General features: G+C 45.1%; 1 protein-coding gene across 7 annotated transcripts in view; it reads right to left on the bottom strand.

Moving 5' to 3' along the window:
* Window positions 1-389: 389 nt before the first annotated feature.
* Window positions 390-21,179, bottom strand: part of PEAK1 (pseudopodium enriched atypical kinase 1) — a 346,940-nt gene continuing 326,150 nt past the window's right edge. For all 7 annotated transcript variants that reach the window (XM_033107849.1, XM_033107853.1, XM_033107851.1 and 4 more), the window contains one exon: window positions 390-4,076. In XM_033107849.1, coding sequence (XP_032963740.1) covers window positions 2,913-4,076 — 1,164 coding nt within the window. In that variant the 3' untranslated portion in view covers window positions 390-2,912. The remainder of the gene's footprint in view (window positions 4,077-21,179) is intronic.

Here is a 21,179-nt window from a genome sequence, read left to right as displayed (position 1 = left end):
CAATATGGAAGAATCTATAGTACAGACTTCAATAGAAAAGGAAAAACTTCCAATCAATATTAAAGACAGTAACTTGAAGTTACTTGAGAAAATTTAAAGTGCTATACCAGTCACAATCCAAAACTCATGTACACATATGACTGTCTGCCTGTGTCTCAGGGTAGGGTTTCTTTCTAGTTGATGAATTTAAACTTCCTACTATAATTAAAATGTAAATGTGTGTGTGTATATATATATATATATATATATATATATATATATATATATAGTATCACAAATATATATACATATATATTTGTGATACTATGAGATTAACTGAATTCCATTATTTTGGAAAAAGTCCGAGGCCCGCGTGACGTGGTCCTCTTGCCCAGACAGTTGAGGCCCGTGTGACGTGGTCCTCTTGCCCAGACAGTTGTTTCATCCGTTCTGCTCTAACCTGTAACGCCCTCTCCCTCTCTGCCTCGCATTTTTCACGAACACTCAGGAAATATTAATCTAGCCCCGTCTCTGGGAAGCCTGAGGCCCTTTTACTACTAGTTGGCATTTGTCTTTTGCCCTTCACAAATCTGAAGGTAAAAATGGCACTGAGCATATCAGGAGAGGGGCTTGGTGACCAGTGCTGTAAGATAACAGTAGTAGAGGGTATCTGGTTACAGTACTAGAGTTAAAATGAAGGAGGCTAGATCCAAGTCAAAACAGAAGAAAAATAAAGAAAAAGAATACTTAGAGAACAAACAGAGAGGGAACTTTCTTCATTAAATATGAAACCTCATTAAATAGTCAACAAATTCACATGGGCAAGGCACGGAGTGACACTGAGGCAGCACGGTTGGGGAGTGAGGCAGGGCTGCCACGGGACGTGCCGCTGACACGGTCAGGGTGCGTGCGCTGCTTCAGTGTGTGAGCGGGCGAGGAGCCATGTGCACAGGGGCTGGGTGGGGGGCCACGCCCCAGTCCGTCAGGCGAGTGCAGCCGTGCCCGGGACACTGAGAGAGGACGCTGGCTGCTGTGTATGGCTCTCCGCGGGGCGGGGCCCTGCACTCTGGCCAGGGGAGGGAACCCTCTTTGTGGCCCACACAACTCTCTGCCTTGGGAGTCTTGGACTGCTGGCCAGTCTCTTTAAAGAAAAAGAAAAAGCACAATAAAATACATTCTTTTCCTTTCTTGATCCTCTTTAATACCAGTGAATCACATGAAAGGCTGTTAAAAATGTTAAAAGTTTAGAAATTTCCAAAGGCCACTAATGTGCGAACTAAGCCACACTGCACCATCAGTCTAGGTTAAGAACCTCTGTGTTGGTCGACCGAGAGCCCAGGGCTCCCTCCCTGGCCAGGTGCAGACAACATTCTATCAACCCTGCCACAGTTCCTCCTCCGAGGCCTGGCCTCGACCTCCAGCACACACATGCACACACATGGGCACACTTGTGGACACACACTCATACTGTCGAGTGACTCTTGGGATTTCAATGTTGAAGTAAACAGATACTCACAGCTTTGAACAAAACAAGCACGCATATACTCACAAACCCCGGTGGAAGGAACACTTGTCTCTTAGAGCAAATATGTGCCAAGGGAAAAGGGGAGGACTTCTGGGGACCTTGCTTCAGGTGAAGTTGCAACATAAAACACTGTAATACACAGCTAAAAGTACATAAAGATTGCACATATACCCACAGGACCGGAGCACAGACCTCACACACGGTGAGCAGTCCTCAGCCACTCAGCTCAGCATCCCAGATCCCCTGGGAACTGTCCTCAGGGCCACTTCAGAGTCACGGGGAGCACTGCCAGTGCCGTGAGAGGCGTCTCTCCAGCAAGGTCAGCAGCCTCGTCAGCAGCTTCCCCCTCGCCTGCCTCCAGCCACCCTAATACCCACTTGTGCCATGCCCTCTAAGGAGATCATTCAGGGCCGCTATCGACACACTTGGCAGACTAGTTAACTGGGTGCTGATAGAAGGAAGCCGGCCAGTGACTGCTTGGGGAAAAACTGTGATCTGGGCACCACCAGCCCTGGCTGCCAACCCTGACAGAAATCAAAGAACCGTACTTTAAACTGCTGCCATCATGGTTCCTAGAGAATTGCGCATGCAGGAAAGTCATCTCCTGTAGACTGGCAGCTATTTATAAGATCTGAACTGCACTCCAGCCTGCTGAGGCATTGGTGACACATACCCCTACGGGCCAGCTCTGTAAGAGGTCACAAGTGGCCGATAAAGTCAAACTTCATTGGCAAGTGGGGACAGAGTGGAGGTGAAGGAGAACGGGGCAGTGTGGCAGCAGAGGGAACAGTTAGGGCCATCCTCATGCAGCTACCCACTTATCGATAACAGAAACGAAAAGGGGTCCGCGACCCAAGGGATGGGTTGTTCCTTGTCCTTCTACTACCTGCTACAACTGAGAACATCATCCCTGGAACCCAAACTGGGCTGACACTAAGCATGGCAGTTCTGCCTGGTAACACAGGGAGAAAGTCTGTTGTGAGAGCTTAGTGGATGACGGTAAGAATTGGTTAAATCTATCTATTGCTAGTGAGAATAAATACTTGGTGTTAAAAAGGCAGGTGGAATTCAGAAGTATGGAGGAACTGGACACTGAGTTCATACCAAAGGAGCAATCCCTTCAAAAATGTTCTTTTTTTGTTTAATCTGCATTTGTGGGACAATCGGGGTGAAAGGTGCTCCCGTGGAAGGCAGCTGGACGCTGGTGCAGTTGAGTTTCTGTACAGATAAGACACTCAGCTGGTCCCTTGATTTGGAGCTGTGGACACCTTTCTGAGTGTCCTTGGTTCGTGGACATGGATGGACGGTCTGACTCTCCTTTCCTTGAATTCTGTGACTTCGAGGCTGGGGAAGCGTGTGGGTAATTTGAATACGACGACAGTGAAGGAAAAGCAGTGACCAGGATGCATTAACGGTGTTGCAGGATCTTCACGACACAGCTGAGGGAGTCTGGAGTGGCAAAAGCCAAATACTGAGCACAGAGCCAGTCCTCAAGGCTGACCCCCCCCTCCCTGTCCAAGGACTTCTCCGCAAACTTGATCATGAGCAGTGTCCGCCTGATGTCCAGCCAGTTCTGGAGCAGGGCATTCCTCTGCCCTGGGCTGGGGGCAGTGCTCAACGTCTGGAAGACGTCTTCCCGGGGGCCCCAGAGCAGACACTGCAGGATGCCCCTGGCCTCGGAGATGAGGATCCTCTCGGAGGGGTTGGGGTTCAGGAGGCAGCCAGCCAGCTGCTGCAGGCCCCAGGAATAGGGGGAGCGGAGTGGGATGCGAGGCAGGTCCGCTCGCGTGTACTCCTTCTCCTTCAGCTCTGGGCTCTCGTCAAAGGGGTTGGGCAGGTGCAGCAGCTCATAGATGAGGATGCCCGTCTGGAACTCGTCACACTTCCTGTACTGGGTCGCCGTGACGATCTCGGGGGCCAGGCGGGACTGGTCCCGGAGGATGTCAGTCTCCAGCAGGTGGCTCTTCTGCTTGGCCTGAGAGAAGTTGCTTACGATGAGCCTCGTGTGGCGGGAGGAGGCAGCGCGGGGCTCTGCAGGCCCGAGGCCCTGGCCGGCACCCCCGGGCTGGGAGTGGACCAGCAGCAGGTTCTCCAGACGGAGATCGCAGTGAGTGACGTGGTAGGGCTTCAGGTGCTCAAGGCCAGAGCACAGCTGTAAGAGCAGCAGACACACTTGCCTCTCGTATAAGTCGGGGCTCCTCCCATGTTGGGCCAGGGAGTCCCGCACAAAATCAGCCACGGTGAGGCGGGGGACCTCCCTGGTGATGACCACAACGTGGCTCCTCTGCGTCCTGCCGAGGGCTGCCGGGCTCTCCTTCTGGGGTGACTCTGCTTCCCAGCAGGGCTCTGCGCTTTCCCCATCAGTGTCTCCTCTCACACCCTCTTCATTTTCTTGACTTTCATCGTCTTCCTCTTCCGGGGCATCAGGACCCTCCCAGGGCAGCAGACGCTTAGGGACTTCGGCAAGGAAATGACCACAGTCCTGCTGGATGTTAAAATGGACAGCCAGACTCTGCCGAACAGCCAAGCTGTGACAGTACTGCTGCGACTCCTTGGCTTTGCTCTTACAGATCTGAAAGAAGAGAGCAAGGGACACAGCTTAGGTTGCACACTTTCAGGAGTGGGCTTCTCATGTCTAACGGAGGGCTCACTGGGGAGGCCTGCTTAGGGACAGACAGCACTACAGTGAGGTCTCCGGGGGCTGGGAGGCCTGTGCTGAGCGGCAGGCACAGCGGCAGCACCGTTTCTCAGGCCACCCACAGGCCAGCACTCTGCGGTATGATTCCCAGTGCTCACACCCCGCTTCAGAGGAGGCTGGGGATCGAAGAATCAGAAAAAAAAAAAGGCAGCTAGGGCCACCAGTTTGCAAACCTAAGTCTATCTAACACCAAAGCTCTTTCCCTATCCTGCTTGCACATCATCTAGAAAACAAAACAAAAAGTATTTTTTCACCTACTTTCTGTGGAGGTTTATAGCTAACACTTAACACAGCAGCTCAATAAATGGCTCAGAAAGTAGGCCAAGATTGCTTGTTTTATCACTGGTCAGGACAGTGACACACGACTGGTCAGACTGTGGGTTTTCCTAACTTTTCAGTGAATGTCACTGTAATGGTTCCAAGTCAGGCACTCACGGTTCCCTGGCAAGGTGGACATAAAGGTCTGAGAGAATCGCTGATCTGACCTATCAGAGCAAAACCCACATTTCAATGGCAGGATTCTGAGTTTATGTTTTCTCTTCACAGACCTCATTTAAGGTCCAATATTCAGTCAATAAGGCCTTTCTTTGAAAAAGAAGTTTATTAAGTGCTTTTGGAAAAAGGAAGTTTTTGATCAAAAACATTAGCCAAGAGTTCTATATACTAAAACAATTACTGTATTTCTTAAAGGGTTAGGAAAGCTGAAAAAAAAAAAATCACCCCTAAATGGATTATCCTGACATGGTCTGGAGAAGCTGACAACAGAAGACCCACCCTCCTACACTCATTCACAGACCGAAAGAACCTGGTCAGGACAACTCCCCCACAACCGTGTTAACTCAGGAACACATCTGCTAATTTTTTTCTTTCTTTTTTTTATTTTTTCCTAGCACTAACCTTATCCACCTCTATTACTCTGGAATTCTCCAACTTAAATCCACAGTAAGCAATCACCCTTCTTCCTTAGTCTTATCACATACTGTTCTCTCTACTTTCTGGTGTGAATCGAAACTAAGCTTTCCGATGCTGCATAGCATCGGGTTTAAAAAACCCCTAAGCTTTTTTAAATGGAAGTTACATGTTTTCACAGGTTCTACAGGTAATTTGAGGTCTCATCTGTGTGTTCAATGACATTTTAAAATAAAACTTACTGCATATAAAAGAAATACATTCCTGTTAGACTACTGTCACCCCAATAAATTTAATTAAAAAAATTAAACGAAAAAAAGAAAAGAGGAAAGGGAAAACAAATAAAGATGTGAGTAAGTGGTGTTCAGCATTATTAGTTCTAATGTCATTTCGGATGGACACACATTGCACCCTCCCTCCTGGGAGGAGGTGCCTGCGTGCCTCACAGGCAGCCCAGCCACAGGCGCTCTGCCGCGCACACTGGCTCGCACAGGCAGCCCACTTACTGCAGTAGTTCAGAAAAGAAGCATATTTTAGAAAGGACTTTCTAGTCATTTTCATTTAAAGAGAAAAATGCACATATTCTTGGGAGGGTGCTGATGGGTCCCCAGTTGTGAGAAGCAGCATGCTCTGATTTTCATTCAAACAGATATTAAAAAGAATAAACAAAAGACCAAAGGCAAAGGTCTTTGGGAGGAGAGGACCCCTCTCTTAATTACTGTACTTATACATATTTATTACAGTTAGAGACTTGATCAATGCCACAAAAATCTCTCTCTCTTTCTGAAAACGAGTTTCTGCAAGTCTTCTACTATGTATCTAAGTTTGAGGGCATTCTTCTTTAAGCAAACTTCTGGTCTTGAAATAGACAACCCCAGGCTGGGTTCAAGTTCAAACATATATTTTTCAGAAAATATTACCTTTGGAAAACTCTCAAAGTCTCAGCACATGCTGTATAACATCTAGTCTTCAATGCTCATAAATCACAACATAAATTCTTTCTATACTGTATTGTTGACGGTAGTTCATCTTTATGTGTCACCAGGTATTAAAAAGCCCATACTAGTCATCATTCAGTTGTGTGGAGTTAGATCCAGGACATGGTACCATTAACCCCATTTCTAGTTTTAATAATTTGCTCAATGATCACATTGCCTGCTGGAGTTCAAGTTCAAAGGTCCCAGCTCCTCAGTCTTTGGAAAGTCAGTCAAATACCACTGAGCTTGCCTGAGTGAGATTGTGTAGTTCACTCTAGCTATCATGTCACAGAAAGGACACTCACCAAGAACTTGGGAGGCCTGGGATTTAGCCTCACCAATAGCTGTGTAACCTTGGGCGTTTCACTTCATTTCTCAGGGTCTCAGTCTCCCTAATAAAGGAGACAATATAAAGAATATTGAAACCTACTTCCTAGGGCAGTGGTGAGGATTAAATGAGATTAAGTATGCAGAGTATATCCGTAACTCTCAAAGCTGCACAAATGTAACATGGATAATGACTAAAACAAGTAACAATTTGCAAATGTTAAAAGTGATGCAATATTATAGAATCCTTATATTTTTTCAAAGAAAGAGAGCAAGGCAGAAAAACGCATATTTCTTTTGAGTCCTGAGAGCCACTTGTTCCAGTCGTGAGGCTCTCTGACCCTGGTAGAGGGAGGCTAAAGTTCAATACCTCCATGCCAGGCCAGCCCTGACAACAAGTCACGACCAGCAGTGTGTCCTGATCCAACACAGACCAGCCTAAGGTTCAGAGAGAGAGAACTGTTTGGCCAATCTATAGTTTCCACTATGTCAAGTTGCACTGAAAAAAAGACTTGTCACCTTCTGGTTTGACTTTAGAAGCAGAGAAATGCAAATAAAAATCGCAATGAGATATCACCTCACCCCAGTCAGAATGGCTGTCATCAACAAGACAAATAGTAACAAGTGTTGGAGAGGCTGTGGAGAAAAAGGAACCCTCATACACTGTTGGTGGGAATGTAGACTGATGCAACCGCTATGGAAGACAGTGTGGAGGTTCCTCAAAAAATTACGAATAGAATTACCATATGACCCAGCAATCCCTCTCCTGGGTATCTACCCAAAAAATCTGAAAACATTTATTTGTAAAGATATATGTGCTCTGATGTTCACTGCAAGCTTTATTTATGGTGTCCAAGACATGGAAACAAACAAAGTGTCCTTCAATAGATGATTGGATAAAAAAGATGTGGTATATACAATGGACTACTACTCTGCCATAAGAAAAGATGAAATACTGCCATTTGCGACAACATGGATGGATCCTGAGATTATTATGCTAAGCGAAATAAGTCAAGACAGAAAAAGTCAAGAGCCATGATTTCATTCATATGTGGGGTATAAAATTGAAAGCAACAAACGAATAAGACAAACAAGTAAAAACTCATAGATAGACAACAGTTTAGTGGTTATCAGAGGGAAAGGGGGAGAGGGGACGGTAGAACAGGGTACACAGGGTCAAATATATGGTGATAAAAGGAGAACTGACACTGGGTGGTGAACACACAATGTGATATAGAGATGATATAGAAATGTACCCTTGAAAGCTATATAATTTTTCTAACGAACATCACCCAAATAAATTTAATAAGAAGATATTTTAATTGTAACTACTATTCTGCGATATTCTAATTGTACACACACACACACACACACTTTTATAAGATTCCCCAGAGTTTTGTGAGTAGATAAGAACATGGATACTACAACAAGAATTTATTTTTAGCTTCACAGATCAACTTGAGATAAAGTTTCAAAGTGATTTATGAAGAAGAAATGATAAATTGTTTAGCCATTTTGGATACTCTAAAGAAAAATGGTCCACCTAGATAGCCTGAGTAGGTGACACTTCCTTATCTCTTCATCTTACAATATGTAGAAACACTGAATAATGGTCACTCTAGTTTTAAGAGCAAAGGAAAAAGGGAGAAGACTGGAGTGTGAAAGAGGGAAACAAAATACTAGGACTTTTAATTGGTACATAACCATGAAAAGTTACAAGCAAAATACAATCCCAGTATGTAGATTTCCATAATAGGATGTCACATGATGTGGATCTCATAAATCTTTATTATGGAGTGTGCAATGATGTTGATTTAGGTAAGGGTATTGTATTATTCTATGCACCACATAGTAGCCATTTTTCAAATTATTAATAACTTGATTCCTTTAGTTAAAAAAAAATAACCTGACTTCAGTTGATAAATTTCTAGTTCCAAAAGTTATTTCAGAAAACAGGCCACTCTTTCCAGAACAAATGGACAGGGTTCTTCTGCTGGTTGTGTTTTTTCCTTCTTCTTTTACCCAGTATTTTCTCTACCTGGGAACAAAGTAATTTTGTTCATTTATCTTTCTTGAAAGGAATTCACATTCCTTCCTTAGAAAGGGTAGCTGTCTTGAACTGGAAGACTCTAAAGAAAGATTCTACTCCTCAAGAAGAATGATTTCTTAGGCTCCCCAAAATTTCGAAATTGGAACAAAACTGGAGGTGGAATGGTCCCATATCTTCATGTAAGATTCCCCATTTGAAAGGGAAAAATCACCTCATATTTGTTTTGACTATGTATGAAAACCTGTTTAAAATGCTGCCAATTTGATCAGATTCTGTATTGTCAACATTTTCTGGATGGGAAGAAAAACTTTTTCTGAATGGGAAGAAAAGCCACAGGGCCACCAGAGGGGGCTGCAATATCCACACCCAAGAGTCATTCACATGTAAACTGTAGCAAGAGAACAAAAGTAGGCTGGTGAAGGTTGAATCTTGTAAAATATGCCATGGGTCCTCTTTCTGGACAAGTGTTTGGTTCCAAGAAGGTGACAATGCCAAACTCATGCAAAGGGAACACTTCGCGGGAAAGATGCCCATTGTGGACATGCCGACACTCGCCCACACGCCTGCTCACAGGCAGCCACCCTCCCTTCCTGAGCGTCTTCTCCAGAGGACACCAGAGGACATCAAACTGTTACATACCCACCAACGTGGGTTACACACCCACCAACGTGGGTTACACACCCACCAACATGGATAATGCACGGTCACAAAAACACAGGCTTGAGAGGAAACCGAGTGCGTGTCCGAGTTAAAATGAGTGAGGACAGAGAAGGGGAAGGAGAAATGTTGATATGTATCAACTGAGCACTCAGACGAGTATCGGGTGTCTGCTCGGCACTCCAGGCCGTAGGACACGGCATCCCGAAGCAATCTGGACAGAGCCCCAGTAGAGTGGGGTGGGGGTCCATCTGAGGGAAAACGGGACAAACAGGTGCTTCCAGAATCAGAGTCAAGTTGCCCTCCCGAGACCTCAGGTGCAGGTCAAAGCACACAGTGATTGTCACACAGGCCTGACCTTCGTGGGGAAGCAGCTTTCCAGTGATTCTTCAGACACAACCTGGAAAGTTCCATCCCAAACTTTCGTTTCAGTACAGAGGCTGGTTTTCTGTGTCGTTCATGGCAGCTGGTCTGCATGTTTGAGGGAAATTTGCCATTAGAGAGCATTTATGTTTGTAATAATAATCTCAACCTGGACAGCTAACTGGAAAATCAGCCTGGGAGGCACTGAGTGCAATGAACCGAGTGAAGCCTGGAGGGATAGCACAGCACTGTGTGTGCCGGCCGGGCCCTCTCCCAGTGTCCGCAAGGCCTGGAGATGCAAACCTTACTGCCCTGTCCAGCCGGGGAGTGCAACAGACGTGTAGGTGAAGGCAACAGGTAGGGAGGTGGAGGGAAAGGTGGACATTCGGCAAGACAGGATGGAATTACCCAGTTGTTGAACAGAGTACCCATTCTTCTTTACTGGCTTCTGAAAGGGCTCCCTGAGAAGCTGGTATTGAGGGTCTGCTCTGTCCTCTTTCTCATCGCCTCCCTTCGGCAGGACGAGTGCTTGGCATGCTGCCCACTGCCACACCTCCATCTGTGCCCAGGCTTGTCTCTGGGATGGACTCATCCACACACGGCCTATCGGGTTTCGCCCCACGTTTGTCCCGTCCCTTCAATGCCTTAGACTCAACATAACCGAACCTGAATGCTTCTTCCCACAAAGCCCTGTTCTCTCCATTGGTAAATGGCACTGCTGTCTATCCTGACATCTGGATGAGAAATCAAATTTACTCTGGATTTCTCCTTAATCTTCGCTCCCTACATCAAAATAATTACCAACCTCTATTGATTTCTCCCCCAGTAACTTTCAAATTATCGTCGTTTCTCCGTCTCTATTGGTCCTGTTGTCACTTGCCTGGACCACTATACAGTATTTCCAGCCAGTCTCCCTGCCCTACTGTGAGTCCCTTCCAATAAACTTCCACACGGCCACCAGAGCCACCTTTCAAAAAAACTGGACACTGCTTGTCTGTGTAACCTTCCTAGTCGCTCTCCATTATCTGCACAGGATGAAGGCCTGGACTCCCTTCCGTCTCACTTCTCACCTTCCCGCTTGTGTCAGCCCCGTCTTCCCGGGGGCCTCTGCCAGGGGCCGCTTTTCATTGTTCATCTGCCTGAGAGATTCCTACTTGTTCTTTCAAAGCCCTTCTCACGTCGCTTCTGTCCACAAGAGAAAGAGCTCAGCACCCCACTTTCTGCGTTTCTCCTGTACTGTGCACAGTTCCCGTTGTTACAGTGATCACGTTTCGGCTGTGTTAGGGTGGATGTTTGTATTTTAGGGCCTAGCACAGACCAAGGCACACATACATGCTAAACGTGTCTGTGCAAAACACTGAGACGGAACCCTGGGCAGCCATGGCGCTTCTGACACAGACGGCTGGAATATACGAGCAGCTCTGAGGACATGGAGGGAAAGGAAAGGCGCAGCAGCCGACAAGTCTGAGTCATAACACTCGTGACACGGCTGCACACGCGAGGAAAGTCTGAACAACGCGGTCTGTCCACCAAGTCCAGGCTGCCTGGGGGCTCAGCGGTTTTGCTGCACAAAACCATAGGACACGACACTGCTCTTCATCATTCCATTCAATTTTCTCCCCTTTCCCCAAAGAAAGCAATAATTACAGAATACAGGACTCTTCAAAACTATGTTCCATTAGCTTTTATTCTCCCCTTTGGGTCCAGCTGACCCAGCCTTCTCAGCGGGGTTTCTCCTCTCCACCTCACGCGGTAGCTTTCAGGCCTCTGAAGGCTTCAGAGATGCATTCTGTGGGCAGTAAACTGCAGGGCAAGACGAGAGACACTGAAGATCACACACACGCACCGACCATGCTGTCCTGTCACGTTACTCAAAAGCACAACCACCAGTGGGGAAGAGGAGAGCAGGCAAAGGCAGAGCCTAATCTGATGCCAGTGTCTGGTCCCAGCTCGCGCTGAGAAGACTGACTGCCTCACCTGAGTCCTGGACCTGCCCGGAGGACAGTGCCTGACCTGCTGCCACAGACCAGGGACCCATACGCTCAGTGCTGTGACAGACACAGTCAAAAGGCATCAAGGGTGTCATATGCGAATGCTGTCTGGGGCCCACGTCCTCAGAACTCCATACTACGGGACCCTGCTATGAGACCTGTCAGGTAGGCCAGGTAACTTAGAATAGAATGGCTGCAAAAATGTCACAGGCCCAAGAAATACATTTTGGAGTCTAAAAGAGAAATTCAAGAATTCAGCTGTGTAAGATTTTACTATTTTATTTGTGACTTGTACTTATCAAAATCTTTTTGCATTCCCACTTGCAAATAGATCAGAAAAAAATCACTTGTGCTCCTGAGCCAGTCATTTAGGCTGGTAAAATGACACCCAGGATGTGCCCCCTAGAGAAACTGAGGCACAGAGCAGTTCAATAACCTGCCCAGGCCCTAGATTAGGAATTAAATTAATTTGAATCCCAGTTTATAATTCCTCACTATGTCCTCTCACCTCATTAATAAAAGTTACGGCCCCTTTCCCACTGGACAATTCATTTTGATTCCAGGTTTTCTCGAGTACCCCAAACCTCTCCTTCGTAAAGCCACTCCCAGTTGAGACTCAGGTCCTTTTGCAGGCGTTGGGCCCTGGAATGATGTGGACATTGACCTAGGGTGGCTATGAGTATGTACTGCTAGCTGGCTGCTCATTAATTGCTTTCTGTGAAGTTTCAATATTGGGCATATTTGCATTTGTGTTGAATTATGAAAGTGGAAGTGCTTTCTCCTCTATAATTTTTTCCTTGTCACTAAGCCAGTAATTAACTGCCTGTGTCTATAGTCTGAAGTAGTTGTAAATCCCGACCAATCAAGTTCCTGTTGATGCTTTTCCATTTAGTGTCTTGCTTTCTCAGCATCCACCCAGATGAGATAAGCAGAGACTGGAGTCAAAATGCAATAAACTGTGGTCTCCACAGCTCCCCTCTGCTTTATGACAAGCTTTGACACGGTCCTCGGCGCAGCTGCAGGAGCAGGGCAGCCCACTGTGCTCCAGGGAGCCTCCCGTGCTCCAGCCTGAGAACCAAGACCAGACTACGTTGTAGAGAAGATGCCCACACTACCTCAAATCTGGGACTGCTGGAAAAGCAAGTCAAAAATTTATTCTTTTTGCTTTTGTCAGATTTTCATTATCTCCTCAAAGTAATTTCATCCAAATTTCTTATGTGGTCCCAACATAGCAGTATCTGTTATAAAACAATTTCATGAGAGCAGTGAAAAACTAATGTCCCGGGGCCGGCCCGGTGGCTCAGGCGGTTGGAGCTCCATGCTCCTAACTCCAAAGGCTGCCGGTTTGATTCCCACGTGGGCCAGTGGGCTCTCAACCACAAGGTTAAGTTCAATTCCTAGAGTCCCACAAGGGATGGTGGGCTCTGCTCCCTGCAACTAGAAACGGCAACTGGACCTGGAGCTGAGCTGCGCCCGACACAACTAAGACTGAAAGGACAACAACTTGACATGGAAAAACTTCCTGGAAGTACACACTGTTCCCCAATAAAGTCCTGTTCCCCTTCCCCAATAAAAATCTTAAAAAAAAAAAAAATTCAAAAAACCCCAAAAAACTAATGTCCCATTGAGACTGAATCACGACTTTACCTACTGCCCACCCTGCTTCTAGGCAAAAGGACATCATTTGCCCAGTCAAGGCCAACACCAAGCACAGCAGGGTCGGTCTACTGCCTCGATAGGACCGGCTCCACACGGCAGTCAGCGGGCAGCCTGCCAGGAGTCCGGTGGCCCTGCTGCCCTCTGGCCGCGGTCTCCTCCTGTGGAGAAGGGTAAAGGCCGCCTTTCTCAAGTTGATGTGAGTCTCCTTGAGGGTTATGAGTGTGGTCAGCGGCTACCCAGATTCCCTGAAAGGGGGAAAAAGCAAGGTAGATTTTATTTAGAGCAGGGAAGTTAAGTGCTGGAGACCAGCCAATGTGCAGCCCACAGACACACAGTCGGGTCTGCTGGGTGGTGGCTCGCCAAAAGGTGACAAGAGGATAAAAGGAGACGTGGATGAGACAGAAATAGGAGTTGAAGGTTAAATCTTGTCTGGGCCTCAATCTGGCCTTTCACCAAAAACACTTAAAATTCAGGTTGTGCTCACACCTCCCTTGCCCCTCCATTCCTTACTCCCCTAACTCTGCACCTGGTATCCCCTCCATGGCTGGGAGACTGCTTTCTTACGGTCGCCCCAAGATCCAGCTCCTGCCTGTACTCATTGTCTTAAGCTTTCTGCAGTGGTGGACTTCCTGATCTGTGGGGCCTCGCTTTTCGGTACTTCTGCTCCAAATTCTCCTGATTTGGGCCCCTTAGACGTGTGGGCCATTTCCCACTTTGTGGCTCCAGCACTACAACCCCATGAAGTCCCACAGTCTGAATTAAGTCAAGTCTGTGAGACGACTGGGGAACACATTCTAGCCTTGACCTCTCTTCTCCCGTCCAAACCTACATTTTTCTCTGGCTACAGTTTCTCTCGATTTGGTTGTCCTATGAGGGTACTTCACGTAGAGCTGATCGTCCTGGGTTTTCCGACTCATATTTCAGTTAATAATGGCATCACCACCCTCCTGGAGTTGTTCCTTCCTGAAATGTTAGCATTATTGCCTCGTCCTCCATCAAGCCACTCACCACACAGGCTCTCATTTGTTACCGCCTGCACCTTCTTTGCACTGCCGGTTTCAGGGGGCCTTATTATAATATTTACGTGGACTATTGCAACAGCATAATAATTGCCTTCCCTGCTTGTCATGCGGGGTGTCATGCGGGGTCTCCAGTCCCGCTCCCCACATAAGAACGTAGGATACGGTGAGGCCAAAAACCAACACTCACGGAGACATAGATAGGGGAGTCACACCACTATATTCTCACTGGCGGTTGGGTTGGAGACACAGGAAGCAGGAGCCACACGTTCCGCAACCCACCATCCACTTCTCTCTGCCAACCCACCTCACTTGCTAGCTGCAATCCACTATGCTAACTGCAATCCACTCTTGCTAGCTCAGCCACCATCTTCTTGCTAGCCCCCATTTGCTGCTAGTGTAGTCATGGCAGTTATATTAGTGGCCAATGGCCCACTGGCTCCAGCTGACGGCCAACTAGCCACAGCTGATGGCCATCCAATCACAGTCGACGGCCATTTACTACCTGAGCCAGCACCTTTCCATGGGAGGCCGAGAGCCTGGGAACTGCACTCCTGGCTCTGTCCCCACACTGCTCCAGTCCTCCTGGACTTTTCCACTAGAATCTTCTTCCAATATCATTAATCTTATGTTATGCCTCTGTTTAAAAATCTTTACTGGCTTGCCACAGAACATAAAATAAAGTCTAATCTCTTCAGCTCATCATTCAAAGCTTCTAAATTTGGCCCCAAACCTCTCCATGGCCTGATTTCCCACTACTCTCCCCATGCACTGTACTCACCACACAAGAGGCCCTTTCTCTTGGCCCTGAGGTGCGTGGTAGCAGACGCCTTCCATTCCTGCATCTTTACATCTCTGTACAGCACTCTGTACACCTCATTATAATCTGCCTCCTTCCGAGCTACTTCTGCCTTTGTCTTTCCCCCCGTGATGTGAGCTCCTTGGGGCAAGGCCTTTGCCCTTTGCATATGCATTTCTGCAAACTCACACCAATATCACGATGTTTTATTTGGTAAATGTTCGCTAAAAGGTCACAAAGTGTTTGCTGGATGCCTACCGTATACATGGTGCTATATTAGATAGTATATAATGCTGTCTAAAGTTAAGCTATTAGATTAATAATACAGTAAGGACATGAAGATTAATAAGGCATGGCTGCTGCCATGGGTGAGTTCACGTCTAACAGTGTGGGGGGGGCACGTCACTCTTACTGCATAATTAATTGTACACCTCGATAGCTACTAGTGCAGTGACAGTGAAAGTCACTCGGCAGAGAGTGGGTACACAGAGAGGAGCTGTGAACATGTCCTCAAGAGATCAGAAAAGAAAATTCACAGAGCTGGGTTCTTTAAGGAAACATAGGCACTTTCTAGGTACACAAGAAGAGAGCGAAGGCACAAACAGCTACCACTCGCTGGATGCCTGCTTTGTGCCAAATGGCACTCTGAGCACGAGACATGCCACTATATGCACAGTGACTCCTGTGATGTTTCACCACGGCTTCAAGAAGGAGCTATTTTCTCCATTTTACAGATACAGACACCAGGCTTAGAAAAGGCAAGTAGTTGAGCCACGGGAACATAGCCAGTAAGTTACTAAAGCACAAATTTAAATCCAAGTCTGTCCGACTTAAAATTAAGCCCTGATTCTGTTTTTTGTTTTTTTTTAACTAAAGTTTATTCGGGTGACAATGGTTAGCAAAGTTACATAGATTTCAGGTGTACAATTCTGTATTACATCATCTATAAATCCCATTGTGTGTTCACCACCCAGAGTCAGTTCTCCTTCCATCACCATATATTTGATCCCCCTTACCCTCATCTACCACCCTTCTCTCCCCCCTTACCCTCTGGTAACCACTAAACTATTGTCTGTGTCTATGAGTTTCTGTTTCTTTGTTTGCTTGTCTTGTTCCCTTGTTGCCTTCAGTTTCACATCCCACATATGAGTGAAAGCCCAGATTTTTAACCACTGTGTAAACAGTCCTCCAAGGTTGTGTGTAGGAACCTTGTTAACGATGCAGCTTCCAGGGATTCTGATTCTGGAGGTGCAGGATGAGGCCGAGGAAACTACATTTTTCATGAGGACTCCCAGGTGACTCTGGAATAGGTCAGGAGCAGGTGATAAGGCTCTTTCCAGGACAGCAGTCCAGACTGGATGAGTGTGTACAAAGCTGGGGAGCACGAAACATGAGCTACTTATAATTTGTGCTAGCGTAATGGACTGCAGAGCTGAATAAGGATACCTGCTTGCAAGAAGCTCAGTGTCAAACGATCCAAAATCTCTAATTCCTTAGTTTTTGCATTGAAAAGACATGATGACATAATTTTTAAAAATAAAATAAAAATCACCTATAATTATTACTATTCTTACACAGGAATTATTTGCATATTACTATTTTGTAGGTCATTTTTTTAAAAGTTATGATCACACTGTTTGGTATTCTGCTATTTTCATGTGAAAACATGTTTTTCATGATTTATATAGTCTTCATAATTACCATTTTTAATAGCTACAAACATCCTATTGGGCTGATGTACCATAATTTATTAAATTGAGCAGCTTTCTCTCATAATTTTAAGGAAAGATGTTTATATTTTCTAAGTAATGAGAAATAAAATATCTCAATATGCTCAGGCTCATGCTTCATATTAAAGAATAATAACAGTGAGTGATCTAAAGAACTATGAGCAGTAATTTTCCATTACTGTTAAAAACAATAATGCATCATTTTATTATATTTTATAGGTGCTTTATAGTTTACAAAAGCAGTTTCACTACATAAACATATATGCATTAATTAAAACAATCTTATAAGGTAGGTTAGGGCACTTAACATACATTCATGTGAAAGCCAAGAGAGGTTACAGGATATGCTTGGGAACACACAGCAAGAGACTCAGAATTTGGACCCACGTCAGCTGACTCCCAATCTGCTTTTCTTGATCTGTCTTTTAGTTTAGGACCAATAAAAATTATAAAGCTATTCACAGCGAATGAAAAACAGAATGAAAGACTGAACTATGTCCTCCCCAAAGTCCTATGTTGAAACTCTCATCCCTGATGTGATAGACTTTGTCCCCGACCCTGACCCTTAATCCACTACATGAAGACACAGCTGTTTATAAGCCAGGGAGAGAGAGTCCTCTTTCCAGCCTCCTTCCTGGGAATGGGGCAAAAATACATTTCTGTTGTTTAAGCAATTCAGTCTACAGTAATCTGTTATGGCAGTCTGTGCAGACTAAGAAACGGGTGCCACTCTAACAAATACCGCAAAATGTAGAAGCAGCTTTGGGTTTGGATAGAAGCTGGAAGAGTTTTGAGATGCATGATAAAAATGTCTACATAATCAATGGACTGTTGGTAGAAATATGAACATTAAGGGTCATTCTGGGGAGGTCTCAGACAGAAACGAGGAACATGTTCTCAGAAACTGGAGGAAAGGGGTGCTTCTTACAAAATGACGAAGAACTTGGCTAAGCTGGGTCCTGGTGCTTCACGGAAGGTAGAACTTTGTGAGTGATGAAACTGGATCTTTAGCTGACAGGTTTCTAAGCAAAATATTGAAGGAGTGGCTTGTTTTCTCCTAACTGCTCAAAGTAAAATGCAGGAGAGAAAAGAATTGAAGAAGGAATTGTTAAGGAAAAAGGAACCAGAATTTGAAGACGTGGAAAATTCTCACCTATCCAAATTGCAAAAAACAAGAAAGCTTGTTCTGAAGGGAACACTAAGGGTGTGGGGGAACAACCATTTGATAAAGAGCTAGACCAGGGGTGTGACTCATGCCATCTCAGCAGAAGCTGCAAATAGAGAGGGGATTACACCAACAAAAGCACCGACAGTTTGAACTAAAGGGACACAGAAATTGGGATGGAATGAAAGAAAGTTGTAGGACTTCTTGGCCTCTACAGACTGGACCACAGAGCCATTCAGCTGCTAAAGTGCACTATTCTTCAAGGAAAGGGAAGAGTGACCCTGAAGGTATTTCAGAGATAAGGGCCGCTACAACCACCACAGGCCCAGGGTAAGCCTGTTGCCTCCTTGGCTTCGAAGGGTAGGGCTGCCTCTCCAGATTTGGAAGGCCAGGGATAGACCATCCTGGCAGAGAGCCGTGTAGGAGGGACGTCACAGAGGGCTGTGTGGGCAGGGCCACCCCAGTGGGTCTGGAGGGTACAGTGCTGAATCAGAGAGGGTTACTCTTAAGCCATAAGATCTGATGGAATCCACCTTGCTAGATATTGGACTTGCTTGGGACCCATAAGCCCTCCCTCCCTCTCTTCCTTCCTCCCTCTTAGAAAGGCACTGCCTATCTTTTATGCCTGTCCACCATTGTATTTTGGAAGCATATAACTTGTCTAGTTTCACAGGAAATTTGCCTCAGGATGAATCAGAACTCAAGTCTCACCCATGATTTACATGATATTTATATGAGACTTTGGACTTTAGAGTTGACGTTGGAATGAGTTAAGATCCCTGGGGCTGTTGGCATGGACTGAACGTATTTTGCGTGTAATAAGGCTATAACATGCCGGAGGGGGGCATGGGAAAATGTTATGAATGGAATTGTACGCCCCCAAATCCATATGTTGAAATGCTATTAGGAGATAGGGACTACAAAGAGGTAACTGAGGTTAAATGAGGTCATAAGTGTGGGGCCCAGATATGGATAAGAGACACCAGAGACCCCCCAGCCCTCCTGCAATGTGAGGACCCCGGGAGAAGGCAGCTACCTGCCAGCCAGAAAGACGGCCTTCACCAGAAACGGAATCTGCCAGGACCTTGATCGTGGATTTTTAAGAACTGTGAGAAAATAAATTTCTGTTACGTAAGCCATTCATTTTATGGTGTTTTGTTATGGCAGCCTGAGCATACTAAGACAACATCCAAAGTAAAGATCTTAGTATTCTATTACTGCAGTGGATTTGGTATTTAAGAAGTAGTATCCTTCGGTTTATAAATTGCTAAATTCTAGCACTGACTTCCTTTTGTAACATTATTAAGTAGTCCCTTCAAGAGACAGTCATACCAATAAGTGGAAGCATATACGGTGCTCATGGATTAGAAAAATTAACATCTTTAAAATGTCCATCCTACCCAAAGCAATCTACAGATTCAATGCAATCCTTATCAAAATACCAATGGCATTTTTCACAGAACTGGAAGAAATAATCCTAAAATTTATATGGAACCACAAAGACCCTGAAGACCCACAGTAATCTTGACAAAGAACAAAGTTGGAGGTATCATACTGCCTGATAGCAAACTATACTACAAGGCCATAGTAATCGAAACATCATGGTACTGGCATAAAAACAGACACAGAGATCAGTGGAACAGAACAGAGAGCCCAGAAATAAATCCAGGTCTATATGGTCAATTAATCTATGACAAAAGAGGCAAGAACAAACAATGTGGTGAAGATAGTTTGTTCAATAATTGGAGCTGGAAAAATTAGACAGACACAAGCAAAAACATGAAACTAGACCTCCTTCTTACATCATATACAAGAATAAACTCAAAATGGATTAAAGACTTAAATGACCTGAAACTATGAAACTCCAGAAGAATACATAGGCAGTAATTTCTCTGACATAGGTCTTAGCAGTATTTTTTTGGTTATGTCTTCTAGGGCAAAGACAACAAAAACAAAAATAAACAAGTGTGACTGCATCAGACTAAAAAGCTTTTGCACCGCAAAGAAAAGCATAAACAAACCAAAAAGGCAACCTGCTGAATGGGACAATATATTTGCAAATGATATATCTGATAAGGGGTTAATATCCAAACCATATAAAGAACTCATACAACTTAACACCAAAAAACCCCCCAAACAATCCCATTAAAAAATGGGCAGAGGACATGAACAGACATTTCTCCAAAGAGGACATACAAATGGCAAATAGACATATGAAAAAATGCTCAACATCACTAATCATCAGAGAAATGCAAATAAAAACCACAATGAGCTATCACCTCACCCCAGTCAGAATGGCTATCATCAATAAATCAACAAACAACAAGTGTTGGCGAGGATGTGGGGAAAAGGGACCCCTTGTGCCCTGTTGGTGGCATTGGAGATTGGGGCAGCCACTATGGAAAACAGCATGGAGGTTCCTCAAAAAATTAAAAATAGAACTACCATATGACCAAGCAATCCCACTTCTGGGCATTTATCTGAAGAAATCCAAAACATTAATTTGAAAAGATATATGCACTCCTATATTCACTGCAGCACTATTTACAAAAGCCAAGATATGGAAGCAACCTAAGTGTCCATTGATAGACAATCGGCTAAAGAAGATGTGGTACCTATATACACTGGAGTAGTACTCTGCCATAAAAAAGAATGACAACATGGATGGACCTAGAGAAATAAGTGAAATCAGTGAAATAAGTCAGACTGAGAAAGACAAATACCATATGTTTTGCTCATATGTGGAATCTAAAAAACATAAAAAACAAAATAAAAACAAAGTCAGGTACAGAGAACAGACTGATGGTTGCCAGATGGGAAGGGGGTTGGGGTCTGGTGAAAAAGGTGAAGGGATTAAGGCATACAAATTGGTTGCTACACAATAGTCATGGGGATGTAAAGTACAGCACAGGGAATATGGTCAATAATAGTAATAACTATGTAAGGTGCCAGGTGGGTACTAGACTAGTCGGGGGATCAGGACCGCTCTGTAAGGTATATAAATGTGTAACCATATGCTGTACACCTGCAGCTGATACAATACGGTATGTCAACTGTAATTGAAAAATAAATTTAACAAAGAGAGACAGTCATGCCTGTTAGCCTATTCTAAACTCCGTTAGTATGGGAAGGGATACCTTCGGAAGACTAACAGTAAAGTATGAGCCAGCTACTAGTCTCTTGCTTATCTCTGCAAAGGAAGGGCTCACCGTGTCCTAGGAGTTTGTTTCTCTGAGATGGTATAATCCGCTGGGTACTTGTAGAAAAGCCCAGAGGGTCTTGGTGTAGAAACCCCTCTCTTGCATCTCCAGTAGCTCCCTGTAACAGCCCT

This window comes from Rhinolophus ferrumequinum, chromosome 6, assembly GCF_004115265.2.
Source record: "Rhinolophus ferrumequinum isolate MPI-CBG mRhiFer1 chromosome 6, mRhiFer1_v1.p, whole genome shotgun sequence".
Lineage (NCBI taxonomy): Eukaryota > Metazoa > Chordata > Mammalia > Chiroptera > Rhinolophidae > Rhinolophus > Rhinolophus ferrumequinum.
The sequence above is the reverse complement of the archived record's forward strand: the minus strand, read 5'-3'. Positions and strand labels throughout refer to the sequence as shown.